At 41.9% G+C, this 26281-nt stretch overlaps 2 protein-coding genes and 1 long non-coding RNA gene across 8 annotated transcripts in view; 1 reads left to right on the top strand and 2 right to left on the bottom strand.

The window, feature by feature from the left end:
* Gtf2h1 (general transcription factor IIH, polypeptide 1, 62kDa) overlaps window positions 1-15585 on the bottom strand; it is a 34533-nt gene extending 18948 nt beyond the window's left edge. Inside the window, exons 1-4 of the mRNA XM_005380408.2 lie at window positions 15290-15585; window positions 6366-6534; window positions 2157-2349; window positions 539-704 (exon numbers count right to left, since the gene is read on the bottom strand). Coding sequence (XP_005380465.1) covers window positions 539-704; window positions 2157-2349; window positions 6366-6519 — 513 coding nt within the window. The 5' untranslated portion in view covers window positions 6520-6534; window positions 15290-15585. The remainder of the gene's footprint in view (window positions 1-538; window positions 705-2156; window positions 2350-6365; window positions 6535-15289) is intronic.
* Window positions 15586-15665: 80 nt separating this feature from the next.
* Window positions 15666-26281, top strand: part of Hps5 (Hermansky-Pudlak syndrome 5) — a 35952-nt gene continuing 25336 nt past the window's right edge. For 2 of the 5 annotated variants that reach the window (XM_013511905.1, XM_005380409.2), the window contains exons 1-6: window positions 15844-16085; window positions 18955-19121; window positions 21404-21514; window positions 21654-21718; window positions 22341-22533; window positions 24455-24588. In XM_013511905.1, coding sequence (XP_013367359.1) covers window positions 19014-19121; window positions 21404-21514; window positions 21654-21718; window positions 22341-22533; window positions 24455-24588 — 611 coding nt within the window. In that variant the 5' untranslated portion in view covers window positions 15844-16085; window positions 18955-19013. The other 3 variants (XM_005380412.2, XM_005380411.1, XM_005380410.2) reach the window with 3 other exon arrangements.
* Window positions 24523-26281, bottom strand: part of LOC102018592 — a 14827-nt gene continuing 13068 nt past the window's right edge. For both annotated transcript variants that reach the window (XR_001233136.1, XR_001233135.1), the window contains one exon: window positions 24523-24608. This is a non-coding gene — a long non-coding RNA (uncharacterized LOC102018592). The remainder of the gene's footprint in view (window positions 24609-26281) is intronic.

Here is a 26281-nt window from a genome sequence, read left to right as displayed (position 1 = left end):
GGCTTTATAAAGTCAGTTCACTTACACTAAACACCTAGTAATACCTAGCATACAACTTGTATTCAAAGATTTGTTGAATTTTCTAGTTCTGCTAGAGCACAGAATTCCACTTCCTAAGTCCATAGTTAAGAAGGTGCTCCAATTTTTCTATTATGCTCACTGAACATTTAACTTTGAATCATTTATATAGCAATCATTTTAAAAAGGTACCAGATTGTTCTAAGTCTGTAAGTATGACCTGTAAGTATTGGTTTAATTTCTAGGAGTTACTTTCAAAGTCCATTTGAATTCTACCATGCCAGCGTCAAGTTCAAAAACCAACAAAATTAACTGACAAAAAAATAAATTTAATGTAACTGACAAAAAAAAAAAATTTAAAACATTGTGTTTTTAAAAAAATGTTTAAGAAAAATACCATTGATACTGAATTTTCTACTTATTTTCTTTATAGAACTGCTACATTTTATGGAAATGGCACTGTTAACACACACACTGGGGTTTCCATTTTTTCCCTTCAGAAATCTCCAAGGTCACATACCAGAAATGCTGCAGAAATGCCAACATCCTGCTTGTGATTGGAGGTGGAAGAACTACCCGCTGCATTCACATTTAAACGACTGGCCCAGAATTCCTCAGCACTGATCACTTGACTCACAACAAGGTCTTTATAAAGCTGGAACAGAATAGGATCTTCTTGCAGCATTCTGCAGACAGAGTATATTAAACATGATTGAACTTCTAGGATAAAACACCGTTAATTTTTTTTCTTTTTGAGACAGGGTCTCCCTATGCAGTTCAGACTGGCCTTGAGCTCACTTTGTAGCCCAGGCTGGTCTCAAACTCACAATGATCCTCCTGCCTCAGCCTCCCGAGTGCTGGGATTACAGGTGTGCGCCACCACGCCCAGCTTAAAACACCATTAATGTTAAGATAACACTTTAAGACCTTAGTGACACAAAACTGAAACAATTTTTATTTTATGATGATTGAGCACCAGAAGATATTTAGTTCATTTTTAAGTAATCAAGAGCAAAACACCACTTTTGAAGGAATAAATGAAGTAAGTCTGAATGAGCAGAAATTAAGCTTTTCAGGGGGGTCATGGATTTGGTCTTATTTATCTTCGTAACACAACGATTACCATTTCTGTATAATACTGTATTCTTTTTTGCACATAAAGGTGAATGGGGAAGAGGTCACCTTTATAGTTGAGATCTTCCAGCAACTAATGTGCCACTGTGATAAACACTGGGAACTATAAGCACTGGTGGCCTGACAAATGTTGGTGATGTAACAATTCATCTTAGCAAAACTCCTTACTGTTTCACATACTATCTCATTTTCTCACAGTATACCTTCTTTTTCATTTTTATTTAATTTTTTTTTTACAGTATACATTCTTTCTGGGTTTTTGTTTACACACACACTTTTTCTTTTTCTGTTTTTTTTTCCGGTACCCGGAATCAAATTCACAACCTTACGCTTGCCAGGCAGGTGCTGTGCCGCTGAGCTAAATCCCCAGCCCCCACACGCACTTTTTTTGGAGACAGGGTCTTGCTATGCAATTCAGGCTGGACTTGAGCTCACTTCGTAGCCCAGGATGGTCTTGAACTGGCAATGATCCTCCTGCCTCAGCCTCCCAAGTGCTGGGATGATGGGTGTGCACCACAAGGCCTGGCTTTACACACATACTTCTAACAGTTTATTATCTTTATCTTCTCTGTGACAGAGAACTGGGAAAAGAAATTAAGGAAGCATAGCACTTTTGAATCTCAGTTCTGCTTCTAATCAGACAGGAGGTTTGATAGTTAATTTATTTTTATTTTTATTTTTTTTATTTTTTTATTTTTTTGGTTTTTCTCCGGTACCGGGAACCGAACTCACGACCTTGCGCTTGCCAGGCAAGTGCTTTGCCGCTGAGCTAAATCCCCAGCCCCTTGATAGATAATTTAACCTCTAGGTCTGCGTGGTCCATTTGCTCAACGTCAAAGGGCCAGTAAAATGCTCAAGCTGGGAAGCAAAGACAGGCGTAAAGATGCCAAAGCCCATGTCTTCCTGTACACATACCACAGTAGAAGGAAGGAGCAGTAACAAGCTACCACCCTACTGCGAGATGACAGAGAATCTACTATCTCTTTAAAAGGCTCATCCTTCACCTGTTTTTCTCTTCCAGTTCCTTATTTGCTTTCCTCTTGAATTTGGGCAGCAGCTGCTGAAGAAGGTCCTTTACTGCATCACGCTCTTTCACTGCTGTGCTTTCATTGGAAAAATGGAAATTTGTTGTGTCCCCTGCATGAAGGACCAGCTGAAGCTGAATTTTAGCTTTGCCCTCTGGACTGATTTTCTGGCCTAAAAAGAAACACAAAGCTCAGGAGCACACACACACCGCGGAGTAGGTTAAGCAGTAGTAGGTTATTTCTCCCAAAACTCAGCATTCCTTAGGGGCTTTAGGTGCCCCACTCCAATCTTAATGCTTCTGCACAAACGCACTCTTTTCAAATAATCTCACATGATCAGAGTATAACTTAATATACTCATTGCTAACACTGCTTTCCTCTTCTGTACACTTTTGATACAGTCCTTCTCATCTGTACTTGACCTCCAATGGGCTTTTGTTATCCTTTTCAAGGATAGACTCCTTGAAAGATTTCTAACCAGCCAACCAGGACCCCTGAATCCATTCTAAACACTGGCCTTCAAGCAACATCATCACTAACAAAAATAACCTATCATAATCCAAACCTGTTAAACGCATGATTATTTACTAATTAAAAAGGAAAACATGGGGCTGGGGATTTAGCTCAGCGCCAAAGCGCCTGCCTGGCAAGCGCAAGGTCGTGAGTTCGGTTCCTGGTACCGGAGAAAAACCAAAAAAAAAGGAAAATATGTAATTTTACATTTGGAAGAACTACTGTGTGTTACCACTTTAATCAAGTGACCAATCTTAGCTTCATTAAAAGGAAGACACCACACTCTGTGCTTTCTGAGATGACAACAGGGAGCAAACACCAACACTGATGTATTACTGCTGCCCAAAATGTTTAGCCTGAATATGACCAAGCCTTCAGACCTTGCAGTTTACAAGAAATAAAGAGGGCTGGATATGCAGCTCAAGTCACTGGCAGGGTGACTGCCCAGTATGTGTAAAAACCCTTGGGCTCAGTCTAACTCCCTAGTACCCGTCTCCACAGACAGACACCGACACAGACAGACACACACATGTACAGGAATAAATGACTCATAATGTGTGATGTTGTGATGTACTATAAGTCTGTATTATATTCTGTAAGAGGCCAGAAACTTCAACTGCATGTACATAGACTAGATTTTCATTTAAAACAACATAGCTATGAAAGACATTATTGGGATAACCAAGGACATGCAATGATGGGTCTGGATATTTACTATTAAAATGTTCTTGAGCCAGACACGTTGGTACATGCCTGTTTTCCCAGCATTCCAGAGGTGGAGGCAGGATGGTTGTTGAGTTCCAGGTTAAGCCTGGAGTATATACCAAGACTGCCTCAAAAACAAAACCCCAAAATTTTTTGTGATAATAATCTCATCAAGCAATACTAAGTGTATACAGAAGTAAAGCAAATGTGGTAAAATATCAACTATAGCATCTAGGTGGGATATTTTACATAGGTTTTCCTTGTACCAGTCTTTAAATGTAATTTTGAAGATTTTCATAAAAATATCAGAGCAGCCAGGTGTGGTGGCGTATCCCTGTAATCCCAGCACTCAGGAGGCTGAGGCAGGAGGATCGTTGTGAGTTCAAGGCCAGCCTGAGCTACAAAGTGAGCTCAAGGCTAGCCTGAACTGCACAGCAAGACCCTGTTTCAAAAAGACCAAAAAAAAAAAAAAAATCAGAGCAGACATAACTAATATACACCAGAGCACAACAGAGAAACTAGAGAAATTTGTGTTCTTAGAAAACAGCCCTTGTGGTAATTGTAGAGGTTCTCTTCTTCCAACAGGAAACAGAGGTAGAAGGCTTTGTCCCCTTAAATGGGTGACTCATAGTGGTACGACACAGTGCATTGAGTTCTTCGCATAAACAGATCTCTAAACCTTAGACAGAAACTGACCACAAGGACAATGCTAAAGCATAGTGTAGATGAAATACTTTACTGTTAAAAGCAGCAATAATGAAGTAATTTATCTATCAGTCCTGCCAAGCATGGTGGTACACACCTGTAATCCCAGCACTCAGGAGGCTGAGGCAAGTTAAGAGGCCAGGCTGGGCTGCACAGTGAACTCAAGGCCAGCCTGAACTACACAGTGAGTCCCTGTCTCTAAGTGTCAGTCTACACTTTCCATTACTGCATCCCTCTAAAACAGTCACTCCTTCCCAGGCATCTTTCCTTAGTCATTGCTCCACCCTTACTCTATTTTAGCTCTTGCCTCTGAGAGGATAATGTACTTAAGTTTCTTAACAAGCTAATTTCAACCTGCAAGACTACTGCTAATTTTACTTGAGTATTTTATCAGTAACTTTCAGAAGTGGGCATTCTTTCAAATAAAAACTGTTCTGGAATAGATCTAGATTTGGGTATGTACACTCCCCCCAACAGCTGGCAACTGCAGAGAAACAGGAGACTTTTTTGTTGTATACTATGAGTATTATAATGAGAGTGTTTTGCTAAGTTACAGGCCTTGTGCCCCATTTACAAGAAATGGTAACACAGGCAGTTTATAGTTTACCACTTTATTGCACAAATGTTAGTATGTAAGACTTACCAGGAATTATAGCAGTTCTCCACAGAAACAAAGTAAAAGAAGCTCCTAATACCAGGATAGTTGACAAAGACCATGTAGCTTAGGCAGAACTGAACTGTGACAAATTTTAAACAGTATTTCCTCCTTCTGGGGGGAGTTTTTTGAGGCAGCGTCTTGCTACATAGCCCAGGCTGGCCTTGAACTCATGGCAATCCTGCTGCCTCAGCTCCTGAATGTTGGGATTACAGGCATTAGGCCACCACACCTGGCTCCCTTTGAAAATGATGATTCTAAGTTGTTTCAATGGAGAAAGACAGAAACTTTGGTCATTTCTAGCAGCAAAATAGAAGTAATTTATGTCCAGTAAAAGAAATAAATCCACATTAGAAGTTAAGGTACCACAATATGTCAAGGGGATGGCTGCCCAGACTTTCCTGGGTCTCTCCTTTCAAGATATCGGGTGAATGGTGAAAATTCCTTTTCAGAATAAAGGTACTAAACATCAAGATTCACCTAGTGCCTTTAAATCTAATTATTATTAAACCACAATGTTACCATACCCTCTGGGTAATAAATTCAATACTGATCTTCCAAATTTCCAAAGAGAAGATGTCCTGATTTTATTCTTTGGTTGAAAATTTTGAAGAAAAATTTCTCTGATCTACCTCCCCAATGGATATGACCACATAACCAAAGATTAATGAGACAACCTGCCTAAATGGTGCAATGTTATTCAAATAAAATCTGACATTACCTGTCAATACCCCTCCTCCCACCCAGTCCTGGGGACCGATCCCAGGGTGTTCACACCAGCTCCATCTCCAACCCTTTTTGAGATAGGTTCTTGCTAGGTTGCTAAGTTGCCCAGGCTGGGCTTGAACTTTGATCTTTTTGCCTCAGCCTCCCCAAATACTGGGTTTATAGGAAAGTGCCACCATGCTCAGGTTCATTTATATGCATGTAAAATGCATACACATACACACAGTGCTTGAGTTATGTTACATACATATATCAACTCTGCATTTTGAACGTATTGGAAACATGTACTAATAAAAATAAAATTTTTAAAAAAGTACAAACCATTTGAAATAGTAAACACACTAATACCCTGCAGAAATGTACCCTCCCCAACACAACCTCTTAAAGACACTGGTGCATAGTTCTGCAATGTAAAATATTTGTAATAACGAAGTTCTAGAAACTTCCTAATTGTCCTTCAGAGGAATGGTTAAACATGACTGTATATCCACTCATTGGAATGTTAATAATTCTCTTTTTTAAAGATAGGGTCTCACTATATATCCCAGGCTCACTTCCAACTCATGGTGATCCTCCTAGCTCAGGTTCTCAAGTGCTGGGATTGCAGGTGTGCACCACCATGCCTGCCTTACTCTGCAATTCTTGAAAGTGTGTGTGGAGATCTTTACACAAGGTATATTTACGTATTTATATAAACCTGCAAATGCTGTATTAATAAGCAAAGAAATTAAGAAATTAGGAATAGAATACTATATATTTAGTGATATCATTTTGCAATTATTTATATAAGGTTACTTTTTAAATGACATAAAATACAAAACTCACAAATGTTATAAAATTAGTAGCAAATACATTTACATCAGATCTTAGTGTAGTTGACTTACATTTAATATCTGCATACATATGGCTGATTGTAAATCTATCTTTGCCTTCCGGTGCCCAAGCAATTCTTTCTGCCATGAGGTACAGAGCGCCATCCTGTTTCTTTTGACGCACCTTCTTTACAACCAGCAAAACTTCTTCAGATGAGGTCGCCATGATGGCTGTAAGGTGCTAACAGAAAGAAATGAAGAAAAACATACTTCACACATCAGTTAAGAGTTGCATATGTTGACTTCCAGTCCCTCTCAAAGCTGAAATCTAAAATGCAAGATATTACCAGGAGGAAAAAACTCTTCTTTCCTTCAAAGTTAAAGTTTGCCTCATACCAGAGGTTTGAATTCACCTCACGCTTCTGTAACACGTGATCATTTTTCAAGCCATTTCCACGTATACTAACCAGTATTTCCAATTTATTATTTTCCTCAGTTCTACTCTTTTTTTTTTTTTTTTTGTCTTTTTGAGACAGGGTTTTGCTATGCAGTTCAGGCTGGCCTTGAGATCACTTTGTAGCCCAGGATGGCCTCAAACTTGCAACAATCCTCCTGCCTCAGCCTCCTGAGTGCTGGGATTACAGGCTTGCGCCACCATGCCCAGCTCTCAGTTCTACTGTTACATCATAAAAATAAAACTTGACTATAAACGTGCAATCTTGTATCTACTCTATATTTAGAACTATAGGATTACAAAGGATCCTAATGAATAGTCAAATTTGTAGCATTTATGGGATTACTACAGGATCCTAATGAAGTCAAATTTGTTGCAATCAAAATAAATTTAAGTCACAGAATTTGTGTGAACTTCTCAAAACTACTGCCACAGCTGAAATCACACCTAGATAATTCCTAGTCTAAGCTTGTTCTGTATATTTACAAAACTGATACTTAAACTCCAGATGCTAGTTTCCCATTTTTAGTTCTATGTATGTATTTATTTTGTTTTGTTTTTTGAGACAGGGTCTTGCTGTATAGCTCAGGCTGGCCTCGAACACATGGTGATCTTCCTGTCTCAGCCTCCCTAGCACTGGAATTACAGGCAGACGCCGCCATGCCAGGCCTAATTTTCCATTTTTAATAATAATATGTCTTCAACTGCTCTTGGCCAAGTATTCACTTGAATATGGCTAATGAGCTACCCTAGGAAAATGCCTGGAGCACCCCCTCTCATCATGTTCTGGAAATTTTAAGTGCTCAATCCAACTCCTTGAGGTTTGAGTGTGGCTATCTAGAATAAGAGGTTGCAAAAAAGACTCTGAAGATGCTGGGATTCAACTGGAAAGATGCTCACATTGAAAGCTATATTTGCCATAGGCCAGGATAGGGAAAGCTGTGGCAAAAATGCCTCATATCAGCCATTTCTGATGAAATTATGATGCTAATTTTCATTTCCAAAGGAATGGCTCAATTTTTATAAGCTTTTTAAAAAAATTTAATTTAATTTTTTATTTTTGTCTTTTTGAGAAAGGGTCTCACTATGCAGTTCAGGTTGGCCTTGAGCTCACTTTGTAGCCCTCGTTGGTCTTGAACTTGCAATGATCCTCCTGCCTCAGCCTCCTGAGTGCTGGGATTATAGGCGAGCGCCACCATGCCCAGCTTTACAAATTTACTTTTTAAAACACAGGTTAAAGTACTGAGAATGTCTTGTTTACTTTTCTCTCCTTGCTGAGACAAAATGCCAGGCACCCAAAATTAAGCAAGTTTATTTAGCTCACAGTTTGTGGAGGCGTCAGTCCACGATCAGCTGGCTCCAAGGCAGAGTGGCACAGGGCAGAGGGCAACAGTTCATGGCAGCAGAAAACAGCAAAAGCAGCAAAAGCAAACAGGAAGGAGCAGTAGAGAGCAAGCCTCTTTCCTTTCCTTATATTGTATGCAGGCTACCCACCCTGCATCCAGCTACACCCAGGGCTATAATCCCAGTACTCACATTTATAATCCCAGTGGACCATGAGTGTAGCACTCACACTGATAATCCCATTGGACCATGAGTCAATCAAAAACTCTGGAAGCCTGCCCCACGACTGTATGAGGCTTTGCCGGGGGGACATGTAGACACAAACCATAACAGAGAAGTTAGCATACCTAAAGATCAAAAAATTGGGCTGGGGGCCGGGGCTGGTGGTGCCTACCTGTAATCCCACCACTCAGGAGACTGAGGCAGGAGGACTGCCATGAGTTCAAGGCCAGTTTGAACTACCTAGTGAGATTCTGTCTCAAAAAAAGTGGGGGGCTGTGTGTGGCTGACCTCCAGCACTGGGAACTGGAAACTGGGGCACAGTGTGAAATCTTGATTTCTCTGAAGTAGATCATCTGAGTTGTGAACAGTTAGCTTTCTCCTTTTACAGGTGCTTTATTTGTTTTTTATTTTTGCATTGCTGGGGATCAAACCTATAGCCTTACGTATGCTAAGCAAATACTGTGTCACTGAGCCATAGCACCAGCCTGAGATCCTTCCCTGCAACTCTGAATTGGGGATAGAACCCAGGGATGTGGTACCAACTGAGCTACATCCCCAGCCCTCTTTATTATTTTTAAAAATATTGATAGAGGGTTTTGCTAAAATTCCCAGGTTGGGATCTTAACTTGTGAATCTTCTGCCTCAGTCTCTGCAGTGCTGGGATTATAGGTATCATCATGTCTGGTCCAAGATCTTTTTTTTAAAGATTGTGTCTTGCTATGTTGCTGAGGCTGGACTCCAGTGATCCATCTCAGCCAGTACTGAGACTACAGGTGTGTGCCACAATGCCTGATTTTGAAATTCTTTATCAACTACTCCATTCGAAGAAGAAATAAGGGTCAGTATGAATACATTTATCCAGCAAATTTGTACTGATCCAAAAAGCCTGGGACTATTCAAAGATGAATGTCTATGAATAGTGATTTCTGCTTTCAAAGAACTTTCAGTCTGCTGAGCAAGATGTATACATATATGCTGTCAGTGTATACAAATTAGAACATGTAAAGTCCCCAAAACAATATATAAAACGTTCTGAGTTAGGGTTCAGGGCATCTCTTTACTTGGTAAGCCTTGTAAAAAACTTGGCATAAAAATTTTGTAGAAGTAAATTTTAAAAATTGAAGTATACAGGAAGCAGGGAGATGAATGGGGGAGCAAGAGATGGAAGGAGGGGGATGGGAAGGGAGAGAAAGGGGATGGGGAAAAAAAGAATTGAGGGGAAAAAATGATAAAAGTAGAGCTTTTGCAAATAGGAAAGGGACCAAGAGCTGAAGGGAGCAAGGAGGGAGGTGAGAGGTTGGAAAATGGAAGAACAAAAACAAAACAGTGCTACATTGTCCGGATCCCACCCCCATGAGGTATAATTAACAAATCAACAAAATGCATAGTTTTAGGACACTGTTTGAAGCCTTCTGATAATTGTATAGATCCACATAGTTCCCTCATGTTTCTTTCCATCAATTCTCTCTACCTCCAGCAACTACTTTCTGATTTCTATTACTACAGATTAGTTTTTGTTTGAGGAATCTTACATATATTCTTTTGCCTCTGGTTCATCACTTAAGAAGTTCGCCACACTGTTACATAAAGCAGGAGTTCATTTTTTAATACATGTTATAAATAGGATCTTGAAAAAGGATTTTGACAGAGACAGTAAAGGGAAATAGTACAGGCAAAAAAAAAGAGTGTTCTGGGGAAAGGCCTGAAACTCTAGGAATGGTACGGTATGTTTACTCTGAAGGTATGTATGTCTATTCTGAATGCAGTATAAGGTTCATACTGGAGATTAGCAGATTATGAGATTGAAGGCAGAACGTGGAGAATGCTATCCTATGTGATAAGCAACAGAAAAATTTCTTAAGACTTCTGAAAATGGACATGAAAGGACCAAGACAAACAGACACTGTAAGTGCTGAAGGCAGTGTCGGGGTTGCTTGCACATATCCTATTCCTAATTCTTACCAACATGAATACACGATGCCCTTTACAGAAATAAATAAGCAGGAAAAGGTTCGAAAGTGAAGACCAGGAATTCGGTTTTCACTGTTGAGTCACGCAGGTGGAGACAGTCTGCATCACGTGGGCATTTGTAAATTGGGATGAAACACAGATGACTGCTTTCATTAAACTCAGTAACAAAAAGGGCTTTAAAAAAATTCCACGATCTTGCAACCCTAATATTAACTTTCTTCACTTTAAAGTGTATGTCCATTACCTGTACTCACTTTGCAGATGTTATATAAAGTAAGCCCAGGTTAATTATCTTGTGTTTTAGACTTGCCATTGAAGGTATTCCCTATGTTGTTTTATAAACCCCAGTTTTGATACCTATACAGTATACCAACTATGACAAAAAAATTAAAATTCTTACTATATAGTATATTTTAGCTGATTTGGCTTTTGATGTCCTAAGATTCTGATTAGCGGTAGTACATGTAGTTGCTTGAAGGTTTGAAAACCCACATTTTCAGATTTTAACAAAAAAAATAAGCACTAAGCAATCAAATTAAGGGGGGTACATAATAGTTTCAATCTATATTATTGACTTAAAAAACAATGCTAGGTATAATGGTACACACTGGTTAGCACCCCACTACGGGAGACTGAGGCAGAGGATCAGAGGTTCGAGTTCAGCATGGGCAACTTAGAGACCTAGTGAGACCCTGTCTCAAAATAAAAAAATAAAAAAATGCCTTGGGGATGTAATAAGTGCAAAGGCCCTGGGTTCAATACTAGTACCACAGACAAAACAGAACAACTATCCAGGCCTGGGGATGCAGCCTACTGCCAGACTGTATGCCTGGCACACTATGTCCTGGATATGATCCCCCAAGATCAGAGATAAGTTATTAAACACTGGGTACAGGGGCTGGGGATTTAGCTCAGCGGCAAAAGCGCCTGCCTGGCAAGCGCAAGGTCGTGAGTTCAGTTCCCAGTACCGGAAAAAAACCGAAAAAAAAAAAAAAAAACAAAAAAAAAAACAAAACAAACAAACAAAAAAAAAAGACTGAAGTGAAACACTGGGTACAACTGATCAATTGTCTCAGCTAATTTGCCTGGCAAGCTTTCCTGGTCATCTGTGTCACCTCTGTCAATTGTATAAAGACTAATTTTAGGAGAGTTGACAGAACCACAGAGGCTATCCTACAATGGTTTCTGTGATTTCCGTACTTCTTGAAGTAAGTGTCCTTGGGTGGCAAGCACTCTCCCCAACAGAACTCTGTAAGAGCCATAGAACATTTCTGAAAAATACTGTAGTAGACTATATTTAAATAAATGTAGTCAATGAAGATCTAACATTACTTAAAAGATTATTTTCTTTATGGAATAATTTGCCAAAGCTGGAAATATAGCTCAATAGTAGAGTATTCACTAAGAATGTGCGAGGCTCCAGATTCAATTCCTGGCATAAAATAATCTGTCACCACAATGTTTTAAACAGCAAAATCCTCTACGAAAGGCATGAATTCATTTACCATAAAAAATTTATTTGCCTAAACTGTGCACAGTGGGGCCTACTTGTAATTCCAGCATTCTAGGTGGCTAAGGTAGGAGGACTACAAGTTCTAGCCTAACTTAGGCAATGTAGTGACTTAGTGAGACCTTGTGTCAAAACAGACAAAAGCTTTTTTTCTTGCCTGAATCTATGGTGTGCGTGTGTGTGTGTGTGTGTGTGTGTGTGTGTGTGTGTGTGTACTCTAAGCTTCAAAGTTAACTAAGGTAGGGCTGGGGATTTAGCTCAGTGGAACAGCGCCTGCCTGGCAAGCACAAGGTTGTGAGTTCGATTCCCAGTACCGGGTGGTGCACGGGGGAGGTGGGGGCTTCAAATTATTGGGCAGGGGATATAGCTCAGTGGCATAAGTGCCTGCCTGGCAAACACAAGGTCCTGACTTTGATTCCCGGTACCACCAACACCCCCCCAAAACAAAGTTAACTAATGTCACTTATTATTCTCTTCATAGCACTTACAACTGTAATTCATTTTTTATGTGATTTTTAAATGTACATCTCCTTGATAGACTGAAAGCTTTACATACGGGGGCAGAAGCTGCATGTGTTGTGTTCACTACATTACACCCCACAGCAGCACAAGGTTCGCCTGCAGAAGAGTCCAGTAAGTATCTGTGACATCTATGTAAGATTTCTATGGTTAAAAGAATTCAGTCCTGGCAAGACACAACAAGAATCCCTTGCATATCTGTTCTCCACTACACTCCAGAAAGCACCGTATCTCTCAACACACAGATAAGAGTACCATGTCTCACACAGATCTCTGGCTATTGCTCCATAAGGAAACAGGTACAGAAAGAATTCAAAACAGCTGAGTAGAAATCTTTAATTATTCCATCTCTATATTTTCATTAACAAATCCTTTTCTTCCAGAGTGCAGGCAAATGGAGAGGGGAAAAAGGCAACAAGTGAGATAACTCCTCCCCACCCTTATCCTTTTATCTGCAAAACAAAAATGGAGATCTGGAATGCTGCTTGCCACCAAGCAATCCAAAAACATTTCAACATTACAATGAACAAGACTTCAGAGTATGTTCAAAATAACCAGAATGTACTGTCTTAGTAACAGTTTCACAGGCAAGGAAGATATTAAGGAGAACTCTTAGGGCAACCTAGGACCAAATATTTTTTTATTCTTTCATCTTACAGCAGTGCAGGGGGCGGCAAGAGGAAAATGTGACAGATGCAGGACAGAGGGAAAGTGGCTGATATCCACCTAAAATAAATACAAGGGTGCGCTGCCAAACTCAGGGCAAGAAAAATCAGTCGGTAATCACAGTGGAGAAAAAAATAGACTATTAGATCAATGCCACACATCAATGCTAGACAAGACAGGAAGAGACACAGGAGGAAGAGCACAAAGACACGTCTAAGAGCATTATTTATAAGGTACAAATGGCGGCCAAAAATGTTAGAAAAGCTCAAGGGACACCAGACAACATTCTGATCTTAGGGGAAAGAAAAGAGAAGCAGGCTTTAAGATGGAATGATAAACCAGCAGAGCAAAGGTAAGTCCCGAGGGCAGAATGCAATGAAGCACTCAGCTGAAGCTGGACCATTTACTTCAATACTTTTAACTGAATCTTCTCTTCCACCAATTTTCCTAGTATTTTGAAAGCATCCTCTCTGCATTTGGCACGGTTTTATTTTTACATTTGCACTGGAATGTGTATTTAACATCACCTAAGAGAGAATTCGTTGCTAAAAGTTAACTGAGTTATATGTCCCTTTAAGGATGAATTTAAACTAGCCATGGCAGCGCACAGCCTCCAGGCTGGCCTTGAGCTCACAACAATCCTCTTGCCTCAGCCTCCCGAGTACTGGGATTACAGGTGTATGCTACCACACCAGGCCTTAAACCCCTTTAACATTTTCTTCTGTCACACAGTACTGCGGATTGAACCCACAGCCTTTAAACTACATCTCCAGAGCCCTTTTAAAATTTTTACCTTGAAATAGAGTCTCACTAAGTCACTAAATTGCCCAGATGAGGCTTGCATTTGCAATCCTGCTTCAGCCCAATAAGAGTTCTGGGATTACAGGTATTACAGGTGTACGCTATCACATTTGGCTTCTTTCAAACGTTTACAAAGGGTCAGACAAGCTGCCCCTGGTGGTACACGCCTGTAATCCCAGCACTCAGGAGGCTTAGGCATAAGGAGGATTGCTGTGAGTTTGAGGCCAGCCTGGACTACATAGTGAGTTCAAGCCTGCCTGAACTATAGAGCAAGACCCTGTCTCAAAAACAAAACAAAACAAAAAAACCAAAAACCACAAAAAACCAGAAAAAAACAAAAAGAAAGTATAGAGTCAGGCATGTAGGGGCATGCCTGTAGCCTGTAACCCCAGAACTCTGGAGGCTCAGGCAGGAGAATCACTGGGAGGTAGAGGCTAGTGTGGGTTACAACGTGAGCCTTTTAAGGCTAGCATGGACTAAACAGAGACCTTGTCACCAAAAAAACCCCACAAATCTGGATAACGATTGGTTTGTATGTATGGAACAATTATTTGCTGCAAGTTATATTTCAAACCATCCAGTTTACTTTTGTTTTCACAGTGGTGGGGATGGAAGGCAGGGCCTTGAGATGTTAGGCAAGCACTGTATTTCTTGACGATATCCGCAGCCCACAAACCACTCAGTTTTAGGTTTCCGAATTTTTTTCTTAATTTAGAAGGTTTTCTTTTGCTCCTGGGAATTGAACCCAGGGCCTCTGCACTGAGCTCCATACCAGAACATCCCTTATTCCCTAAATATTCACACAAGATCTCTGCGCTAAGTTACTAAATTGTCTAGGCTGGGCTTGAATTTGCATTCTTCCTGCCTCGGCCTGCCTGAGCCCGGCAAAAATTAAGTTTATATTTCCTCTTCCTACCCTTATTTTACAGACACTAAAGTAGGCGTTTAAGAATCAACTAAATATGCCCCCTGACTCAATTTAGCCTCTGAGAACCGTGGGGAATTTATATAAAGTAATTACTTACACAGTCCGTGTATTGCCGGTCTATTTTTCACTACATGACAAACTCCGCAGGACTAAACTGGGAGTGCGTGGACTGGCTCATGCGTTAATAACGCTTTCAAGAGCGGCAGGACTGACAGGTGGAAGCAACGACAAGAGCTTTCCGACAGTAACCAGAAGACAGCAGCACATTTCCTAACGGGAAGGGCTTGTCCGCCCAGGGACGGCCTTCACTTCCTTCGTTCAAGAGGCAAGTCCGAGCATGGCTCTGGGTTAACCTTTGAGTCCCTGATCTCCGTGGAAGGACAGGATTCTTTTAGAAAGTCGATCAGGAGTTGGATCTCCTTCCTGCTTCGGGATAAGGGCAAACGAAACGGCAAGCCTAGGCGTTGTGGAGGCTGCGACAGCGACGTGGGAAAAAGGGACAACATCCGCTCCGTCCCGCGACCCCCGGGCCTGTCAGCTCCTCGCCACCCACCCATCCCCATTCTTCAGCTTAAACTTACCGGGTGGAAGGTACAGCCTCCGGCAGGGGGTAACTGAGTTGGACTGGGTCGCGCTCCGCTGCGCTTCTTACAGCCGCTGCTGTAAAGAGGTTGAAACCCAGCGGCTGCAGCCGTCGCCACCGCCTCTGTTACTGGGGGGTCTCGCCTCCATCGCTGGCTGCGAGGTCTCTGAAGGCACGTGACCGGAAGTGCTAAGGCGGGGGCTTGCGGGACACGTGACCGCAGAGCGCGGCCGCCATGACACCTTCCGCTCGTTGCCTCCCTCCCCCACCGGTTCCCGCCTGTTTCGTTTCCTCTGTCTGGTCTTGGGCGGTGAAGCGTTCTGGGTTCCGACGTGGCCCACCCATTTGGCCTAGCGGTCCTCCGGTGTCGGTCAGCGGCGCGTCTTCAGCTCGCGGCAGCCCCCCGACTGCAGGCCGTAGGGAGCGTAATTGCGACCGCGGCCTCAGGGGGAGGGACCACACGCAGGGAGGGGCGTAGCCCGTCACGTGACGAGGAAGTGCCGTTAACAGCGTTGTCCGCGCGTCCCTGGCGCTCCTGGATGACGTAAGACGGGGAGGGGCGGAGCGGGGAGGGAGACTGATGTTCGGGTTCCGCTGTCAGTGTCTGGTGAGTGACGGAAATAAGAAAGTGGGCCCGACCTCTTGAGGATTGGGAACGGCAGACCTGGATGTGGTGGAGCGGCGACGGGACCTATGGGCCGCTGGTCTGCGAGCCTGGCTGTGAAAACTTGGTAACCGGGGCTCCTCGCTTCTGGACTTGTGCATTCAGTATTAAAGTTACCGCTTTTGAAAAGGTAGTAGATTCGCTTGATGAGTTTCTCGTGGTCAGGAACTATTTTGTTCATTCCTGTATCTCCCCTGGTGCATACAGGTTGAATGCATGAATGCGTGAAATAATGAGGACGCTATTTCTCTGAGACGGAGTTCTCTGAACATGATTTCTTGCGTAGAAAGAGCTCTTTATGGAAATACAATCTGTTCCTTTCCCTGGGCATCACTACAGTTTTTGTTCCCTTATTTCTTTCGCCCCTCCTTCTCCTCCTCCCACGCGGCTGGTGGGCCAAAGACAACGCAGTGCTTTGCAGTTGATGTGTGAACCGCACGCAGAGCGTACCACTCTTTTACACTACCGTTAAACAATCCGGGGAAACTGTAAGATGATTCGGGCTGTACTCAGGAGACGTGTATTTTAGTGTCAGCTGTACGTCGTGTAATCTTATGAACTTTGGACAAGTCAGCCTTTTAAGAAGCCATTTCACTGACTGGTATTTCTGGCCACCTTCCATGGGCTTTTTCGCTAAGCTAGAGCTGTGCTGTTTCATGCAGTAAAATTTAAACGCAGCTTTACAGAAAGATAGAGTTTTGTTAGATGGAGGACGAGTGAGCAAACAGCATACAGTATATTCAGTCACGGAGGCGCAAGTTTGTAGAATGAAAGAGGAGCTCAAGATTGTCCAGTGTCGCTGGAGTGGGTAGGGTGGGAAATGAAGCTGGAGAAAGGAGACGGGATCGCATGATGTAAGGTTTCTTCTGCTTGTGGCTGCCACAATGGTAGTTACAAATCTGTTTTAAATCTCCACTGTTGAGAAAGTGGAGATGTTTTGTCTTTTTCTCACAAGGCTGCTCTCTTGAAATGCCTTTACTTCCTCACCACACATCACTTTTTTCAAGTTCTTGTTTCCTAGTGTCTTCCCACAGCGCTTTACCAGAAGTACGTGATCTCCCATCATGAGTATTGTTCTGTTGCCTATGAAAGTTTTAAGTTCCTTAATTCGATTTGGTTTTGGTCTTTTTGGAGACAGGGTCTCACTATGTAGTTCAGGCTGGCCTTGAACTCGTGGGGATCCTCCTACCTCAGCCACCAAGTCCTGAGATTACAGGCGTTCACCATCACCTTGCCCAGCTAAATTCGTTATTTTGAGATTCAAGGTGTTTTTTGCACGTTGGGCCCAAATTACTCTCCATTGTATTCTGTGTTTCAGCTAAAGATTACACTTGCATTCTTCCTATATATTTTGCGGTTTTCCATCTCTACATCTTTGCTTAGTGTTGCCTACCCGCTACTTTTTTCTTTTCTTTCTGATTCAAGACTTGGTGCTGGTTCTGTGGTTCTCTTTAATTCAGTGATATCCCTCTGTTTTCTTCATTCTAAAGGAGCACTTTGTTATTTTTCCCTTAAAAGAGCTCTCTGTCTCTTTGAGTGTATATATGGTATTTGTCTTTTTTTCCTTATTTGATTATAAGGTGATTTCTGGAGTTCTTTTGCTTATCTTATTCACACCCCTGTGCTTGGTATTTTACCAGCTATTCAATAAAATGAATAGAAGAATGAGAGAGGAGGATTTTTTTAACATTTAGAATTTTCAAATATTTTGAGTATAGGTATGCTACATTTTTTGTTGTTTTTAGAAACTAATTCTTTTTACAGAGGTTAGAATATGCTAAGACCAGTATTACAGAAAATAAGACTACAGTATATTGTGTGTGTACAATTAAAAAAAATCACAAGGCATAGGGATGTAGCTCAGCAGTGGAGTGTTTGCCTAACATGCACAAACTCTAGATTCCATTTCCAGCATGGCAAAACCAAACCAAGCCAAATCAGCCAGATCAACAAAAAACCAACTAAAATCCATAAACTTGTATATGCTTTTGCCACGAGAGTGTATGTCCATAATTAGGGTACTATTTTGACCTACTGTGTTATCTCCAGGAGGGGGAACAATGCCTAGCTTGTAGTTAGTGCTCTGTGTGTATTTGTTGAATAAAAGAATGGATAAATACACATTTCTGAAAAAAGTAAAAAACCAAAGTATAAACAGTTAAAAATAAGTATAAATATTTATGATTGTTTTCTCTGAAATTTGTTTGCTTTTTATACTTAATTTGGCAGGTACCCAAAGATTGAGAAAAATAAAATAATGAGTAGAATTTTCTTAAAGATTCTTTTTTTTTTTTTTTTTTTTCCTGAAAATTGGTGCCTTTTGACAAATAATGTGCTTGTGAAAGTAGATGAATAGATAGTAACTCTTCTGTTAGATTACTCCTTAGGTATTTGTCATTTGCTACATTGGAGGTTTTTTGTTTGTTTGGTTTTTTGGCCTGCATCAGATGCTACCTTGTATTTTTATCCCTGTTCATTTTCACCTGGTTTCTTATACTGAAGTTGTTATTTTTTTTGTGCTAATTCTCTGCACCTTGTCATGTAGTACCTTGAGTCATTCAACATACCCAGTGAGCTGCTGGTAGGCTGGAGAGAGATACAGAGGACTGTTGCTGTCAAACACTGTTTGCTGATGATTTTAGTTTTTGCTGATAAGAGTTTATAGCTGAGACCTTGGCAGAAAGTTACATTTTAATGAGAAACTCCTAAAGACCGAAGATTTACAGCTTAAAGAAATACAGCAGGGTTGTTCCTTTATCTTCCAAAGAGTTTAGCCTGTTTTTCTTTGAAGTCCTACAGTCCATTTTACCTACTCAAAGCTGATGCCCTGGAGTAGGGTTGTGGAGGGCCTTGAGATTCCAGACCTGACACTGGGAGTTTTCCGGTTGGGGAGTGACCCTGCAGAATAGGGCTGTCCTTTTCTCAGGTCTCCTCTTTTCTCATATGTTTATTAAATGCTTGCTGAGTGAATGCTAATCTTCTTCAATTAATTTTTACAGGTTTTATTCAGGTGAGGAGTACTGTGGTTGAAACTGAACAGTTGCTCCTCTCTGGCTAAATGCCTTTGGTGCCAGTGATCCCAGAGTCCTACAGCCATGTGCTCGCAGAGTTTGAGTCACTGGACCCGCTACTCTCAGCTCTGCGGCTGGACTCCAGTCGTCTAAAGGTAAACTTCTAGATCCCTGTATTAATTCTTTTTCTTTTTGTTTCCTTTCTTTTCTTTTTTTGGTATTAGCAATTGAACCCTGGGGCAACCTACCACTAACCTGCATCCCCTGCCTGGGCTTGACTCAAGTTTGTGATCTCCCTGCCTCGGCCTCCTGAGTGGCTGGAATTACCGGTTTGCAGCCAGCTCATAGTCATATTTCTATGTGCTATTACCTTTACTCGTGCCCTCTAGCTCTTTATGTTTTGTGGACTCTTGAGAGTTCTTAAATGTCCTCGTCACACCTTACATGGGAGTAGCACATTCATAGCTCTTTCTTGATTGATTTATTTTGTTTTTTTTGAGGCAAGGACTCACTATGTAGTTCAGCCTGGCCTTGAGCTCATTGTGGAGCCAGAGAGGCCTTGAACTTGCATGATCCTCCTGCCTTTGTCCCGAGTGCTGGGGTTACCGGTGTGCGGCACCACACCTGGCTGGTGATTTAATTTTTGAGCTATCATTTGAATTCTTTCCCAATCCTGAAATCTGATACTAATTACTTAATTTTTAAATGTTAGATTCTTTTTCTTTGTTTGATTAGTTTTCCCCCCTCAGTAATCTTGCTGGCTTGTTTCAAAAAGTAATATATTTTAATGAAATTAAAATAATGAATAAACATTATTAATTTTTTTTTTTTTTGGTCTTTTTTGACACAGGGTCTCACTGTGCAGTTCAGGCTGGCCTTGAACTCACTTTGTAGTCCAGGCTGGCCTCGAACTCGCAACAGTTCTCCTGCCTCAGCCTCCCGAGTGCTGGGATTACAGGCGTGCACAACCATGCCCGGCCATTATTAAATTTTTAACAACGTGTACCACTGTAGTTATCCCAAGACAGATTTTGATGTAACCCCCATTTTAGCAAACAGAGCAAAAGTTAGTTCTGTGGGAAGTTGTGCTTAAACCCTGAATTCTTTTGAGTAAATCCAAGCATGATGTGGTGAAGAACAAAGTCTCATAACCAATTCCAAAATAATTTCATTCTTACACTTTTGCTGCCACCCCAAAGTGCATTTCTAGTCTCTGAGGAGGGGGATACTAGGAAGTAGGGGGCAGAGAAACCTGAGCAACAATTGTGAGGATCTCTGTCGGTTAGAAATGTTTTCTTAGCTGCAAGTTACAGAACACAGTACCGCATGAGTGGTGGTTTATGTAATAGAGTTTCTAGTCTTGCTGGAGTCAGTGTTGCTTGGTTGAGTGCAGTGGCCCAGTTCTGTCACTGAGGACATAGGCACCTTTCCTCTTCTGCCATCATCCATGTCCTGGCTTTTAGTAACAGTTGTGGTATATTTATCTTGACTCCAGTCTTTTTTTTTTTTTTGAGACAGGGTCTTGCTATGCGGGTCAGTCTGGCCTTGATCTCGTGGCAGTCCTCTTGCCTCAGCCTCCCCGGGGGCTGGGATTACGTGCGTTTGCCACCATGCCCAGCTCTGACTCCAGTTTTAATGTTCCGTATGACATCCCAAGCAAGAGTGAAGGGCAAAGACTTAGTGGTGTTCACACTCTGCATTTCATCTGGAAAGGCACAACTTCCCAGGAAGTCCTCAGCAGACTTAGTCTTCTTAGCTGGGCTTGAGTCACATGGCTGCTCTGGCAGGAAGAGAAACTGGGAAAGTGAATATTCAGGTTCTTCTGCTTCTGGAATAGAAAGCAATGGCATTGAAGAGGTTTGGGAAGGTTTCTTAGTGAGCCAACCAGTAACTTTTGCCAGGGTATCAGGCATAGCATGACTGCGGCTTTCTTTGAGGATCAAGAGAGAAATGAGTGGGCTGAGGGTGTGGGCAGAGCAGCGGCCTGCGCGTGTGCCCTCCACAGCTTTACTTGCTCCTGGTCTGTGGTGTCTTGAGCTGACCGTACAGACTGAGATGACTAGAGTGGTCGCATTTCCTCTGGTAACTTACTTGATCTCCCTTTCAGTCATCATTAGAATGACCTAGCCAAATTGCACAGAATATGAATGGTCTAATAACAGGCTTTTGCCAAAAAAAAAAAAAAATTACTCATTTATACCCAGAGCCAATTGAGAGTTTTTGCGATTCAGCAAAACATTTCAAAACAAAATGTCCTTTGTTTGGTATTTTTTCATCTTCTAGAATTAGAGAGTGAGTGCCATTGTGTTGTGTCCATCTGGCCAGGGTGCAGCGGGGGGAGAAGCTGAGCACAATGCTCGGTTTTTCTTTCCAGTGGGTGGTTCGCTCCGTTAAGTGGCTGTGAATGCCTCCTGCTTGTCTCTTCCCACGTTTGCAGTGCACCAGTGTAGCCGTGTCTCGGAAATGGCTGGCCTTGGGCAGCTCGGGAGGAGGAGTGAACCTTATTCAGAGAGAAGGCTGGAAGCACAGGCTGTTTCTGTCCCACCGGGTAAGATCAATGGGAGCCCGGTCACACGAAGCTGAGTCTCTTTTGTAAATACAAGTTTCTCCAGTGTAATTCATCATTAAGAATAAAAGAGCAATGTAAAACTTAAGATTCTAAAAGCATTCTTCCTTGTGTGCCCCAGGAAGGTGCAATTTCTCAGGTTGCCTGTTGTTCACATGATGATGATTACGTTGCTGTAGCTACCAGGTGAGAAACAGTTTTAAAGCTACCTGATCTCTTCTAAGGACATTTTCTTCTTCTTTTTGAGACAGGGTTTCACTATGCGGTTCAGGCTGGCCTTGAGCTCACTTTGTAGCCCAGGCTGGCCTTGAACGCACAGCGATCCTTCTGCCTCAGTCTCCTAAGTGCTGGGATTACAGGCGTGTGCCACCACGCCTGGCTCTAAGGACATTTTCAACTGGCCAGTGTGTTTGTCAGGGTGGCCAGTCACCTCGATTTGCCTAGTACTGTCCCTGTGCTTGCACTGAAGGTCCTGTGTCCTGGGAAGTCTCTCAGTACCCGGCCATACAGTATGGGCAGCTGGTTACCCTCGTGTTTGTGAAAAATGCTAATTTGAGGCCACAGTATTTCAAAGTCCTTAAAAAAGAAAGGGAACAGAGATAATTTGGAACATTAAGTTCTCCTATTACACTGGTTTGGTGACTAGAGTAAGGAAATTAATACTTTCACTTCCTCTTTTTCTAAAGAGAAAGTGTTTGCATATATGCATAATGTAGTTGATGTTATACCATTACATTTTATCTGTTTCACCACTGCCAGAAATTTGCTTTTTGTTTTTAAATTTGCTTTTGTGACTGAACTCTTATAGTCAAGGTCTTGTAGTTGTCTGGGAATTAAATCAAGAGCATCGTGGGAAACCAGAACGAATTTATGTGTCTTCGGAACACAAAGGCCGAAAAGTTACGGCTCTCTGCTGGGATACAGTGATTCTTAGAGTGTTTGTAGGTGACCATGTGGGGAAAGTTTCTGCCATCAAGCTCAACACTTCTAAACAAGCAAAGGTGAGAACCACTCCAGTCCTTCGTGAATGTGGTGAGATATAAGGTGTGTTACAGAAGTTGGAATTAAAAGATGCAGTTTTAGCTACTGGGGACTAATTAAAGTCAAGAGAGATTTTAAGACTTGTTTGTAGTACATTTGGTAGCCTATTTTAGTTTGAGACCATTGCAGAATGGCTTCTATGAACTAACTTCAATTACTTGCACATTGTTGTGGTACTTCCTAATTTACCTATAAGGCTCATGTAAATAAAATATTTTTTAATACAGAGCTATTAACAAAGAAAAGATATCTGCTCACTATTTGTGTAAATAAAATGACAAAAGGCTGGGGATGTAGCTCAGAAGCATAGTGCCTGCCTGACAGGTGCAAGGTCCTGAGTTCAATTCCTGGTACCAAAAAAAAAAAAAAAAAGACAAATACAGAAATGGGTCCAGGTGTGGTGGCGCATGCCTGTAATCCCAGTACTCTGTGAGGCTGAGGTAGGAAGATCACTGTGAGTTTGAGGTCAGCCTGGGCCACATAATGAGTTCAAGGCCAGCCTGAACTATACAGTAAGACCTTGTCTCAAAAACAAAACAAAGCCCGGCGTGGTGGCACATGCCTGTAATCCCAGCACATGGGAGGCTGAAGCAGGAGGATCATTGCGAGTTCGAGACCAGCCTAGGCTACAAAGTGAGTTCAAGGCCCGCCTCAAAAGGCCCGCATAGCGGCCTTTGCCTTTTTTAAAAAAGGCAAAATATAGAAATGGCACCAATTTCTGTGTTTTTATTCTACTGGCTCCTGTGTAGAAAAACTCATAGGGATAGGGATATTTTCTCTTAGGATGGGTGTACTAATTGGAGTGCAACATAAAGGGACCTGGCTTGGGCTCAGCTGTGCAGGGCCCTCGTACTCCCACCACAGTTACTGCTAGAAGGTTGGAGACGCAGGTTGTCCTAACAGAATGCTCTGGTCTGAGGCCAAAGAAAGTCCTCCAAGGCTACTATATGATGAGAAATGGCAAATTTATGTCTCACTGGCTTATTTCCATGTAGAATCCTGGCAGAAAAAAGGAAGTCTAAATATTATTGGCTAATATACCTATTTTAATGAACACATCAGAATATTCTAGCATGCCCGTCATGATCCATCAACATTCCCATTTGATTCCTAATGTATTTTTGATCTAAAATACAATTAAACTGGGTGTGGTGATACATGCCTGTAATCCCAGCACTTGGGAAGGCAGAGGCAGGAGGATCACTGTGATTCAAGGTTGGCCTAGGCTACACAGTGAGTTCTAGTACAGTCTGAACTACATAGTGAGAACTACATAGTGAGACCTTGTCTCAAAAACACAAAAACCAAAAAAGCCAATTAAATCTCTACGCATGGCATAGGTTTGATTGGTCTTTTTCCCAAAGAGAGAAGTACTGTCTAGAGATGAAAAACACCATCGCATTTCCAAAATGTCTTCATGTCTTTCACTGGAGCCTCTAAGACTGATAGTCAGAAATAGTTATGAAGTTATGTGCCAGGGATATAGCTCAGTGGTGCAAGTGCCTGCCTGGCAAGTGCAAGGTCCTGAGTTCGATTCTTGGTACAAAAAAAAAAAAAAAAAGAAATAGTGATGAAGTTACTTATGAAAGTATTTTAGAAAACTTTAAATGAGTGACACTTTTATATTCTTGTAGACAAATTTAATTTTGGCGTATTTTAGAAGTTTATTTTGCTGTCCGAGTTCTTTTCACGTAAAAGATGATGAGGAGCCGGTGCTGTAACTGTGGCTCGAGAGGCTGAGATGAGAGGATGAAGAGTCTGAGGCCGGTCGGGGCTGGGTAGTGGAACTCAGCTCCAAAACAAAGTGGCGAGGAGGCCGTGGGATCTGTGTGTTCATATTTTAATGGGAAACTCTTCATTTTCTTCTTGTGTCCCTTCTAGGCAGCTGCTGCCTTTGTGATGTTTCCTGTTCAGACAATAATAACAGTGGACTCCTGTGTTGTCCAGCTAGATTATTTGGATGGAAGACTGCTTGTATCTTCCCTCACTCGATCCTTCTTGTGTGACACGGAGAGGTGTGTTGACCAACCAGGAGCTGTTAGTATATAGAATTTTAGAGCTGGGAGGGTCTTAGAGGTCATCTAGCTCAGTGCGCCGCCCCCGCAGCCCCCCTTCCGTTAAGGCGCATATATTAATAAGGAACCAGTGAAATGCAAGGTGATGTTAGGAAGTGGAGAGAAGCTGGAGGGGACTGAGACAGTCTGGGGAGTGGTGAGATAAGTCGGTGTTCATGAGCCCTCCCACGAAGCATAATGTAGGCCCCATGAGGAGCTGGGGATTTAGCTCAGCGGCACAGTGCCTGCCTGGCAAGTGCAAGGTCGTGAGTTCGATTCCCGGTACCAGAAAAAATCCCAAAAAAATTAGAGGCCTGGGGATTTAGCTCAGTGGCACAGCGCCTGCCTAGCAAGCGCAAGGTTGTAAGTTTGATTCCCAGAACTGGAAAACAAAACAAAACAAGACAAAAAACATAGGCCCCATGAGAGAAAGCCAAAGGCCTCTTTCAGTATGAAGAGTCAGGCCACATGTGACAGCACATGCCTATAATCCTGTCTATCACTCAGGAGGCTGAGGCAGGAGGATCACTGCGAGTTCAAGGCCAGCCTGGGCTACCAGGAAAACCCTATCTCAAAAAAACCAAACCAAACCAAAAAAACCCCCAAAACCAAAAAAGGCAATGTGAAGAGTCAGGAAGGCTCTTTTTTGAGACTGTCTTGCTGTGTAACCCAGGCTGGCCTCAAACTCACAGTGATCCTCCTGCTTCAGTCTCCCAAGTGCTGGGCTTGCAGGCATCCTTGGCAGGAAGGCTTCCTTGACTAAGTTTGTTGTTGCTATTTTAAAATTTTTTGTGTATTTGATATAATCTTACTAAGGGGTAAAATTGGTTGAAGAATGGTTAGGACCTTTATGAAGGTGACAAATATTTCAAAGTCTCAAAGATGGAACCAAAAAGTACAATGAATGGCAAAGGGATGTATTAGAGGTAGTTGTGAAATACTAGAACAGAATAGGAAACAGCTGTATCACTGCACCAGCTTTCCTTAGCTAGCCTTCCTGCCAGAGAGATTTTCACTGCTCGTCCGTGTCCCAGCCTGGCTAGTTTGTTGGCTACTATGTTTCTCAGGATCATCCCTTCTTTTGGCAAAGTTGCATGTACACAAACAAAGAGAGAATTGTACCCTCATGCATCCGTTTTAAAGAGGAATGGCTAGCCAGGGATATAACGCAGTGGCCCCCAAGGGTTAAATAAGATAATATATATGAAAATGCTTAACCTTGTACCTGTTTTATGTTATTTGTTTGAAAACGTAGAGAGTACATTTAATGAGGTCTACAAATGAGATTGAGTTGAATGTAATCTTCGCAAACACTTAACTATACACGTCTGGGTCCTTAACGCTGTGTTAGACACCATAGAAGGTATAAAATAAGAAATATATGAAATATATTTTATTTCCCAAATAAGGAATGTAAGAAATAAAACCATTGCTTCTTTGTTTGGTGTACATTTCAAAGGGCTTTCATATCAATGTTCTTACACTACAGCAAATACTGTTTTATTAATGAAGTAAATGCTTACAGGAATATTTATTATCTGACCTCATGCAGTAAACTCATGCAAGTGAGCATCTTAGATCGTTCTCCAATGAAAGAGATTGAATTTGTAATTTGTAACACCACAGAGTCCTGAGCGGTTTTTTTTTTTTTTTT

Source organism: Chinchilla lanigera, unplaced genomic scaffold (genome assembly GCF_000276665.1).
Source record: "Chinchilla lanigera isolate Chin_1 unplaced genomic scaffold, ChiLan1.0 scaffold00013, whole genome shotgun sequence".
NCBI lineage: Eukaryota > Metazoa > Chordata > Mammalia > Rodentia > Chinchillidae > Chinchilla > Chinchilla lanigera.
The sequence above is the reverse complement of the archived record's forward strand: the minus strand, read 5'-3'. Positions and strand labels throughout refer to the sequence as shown.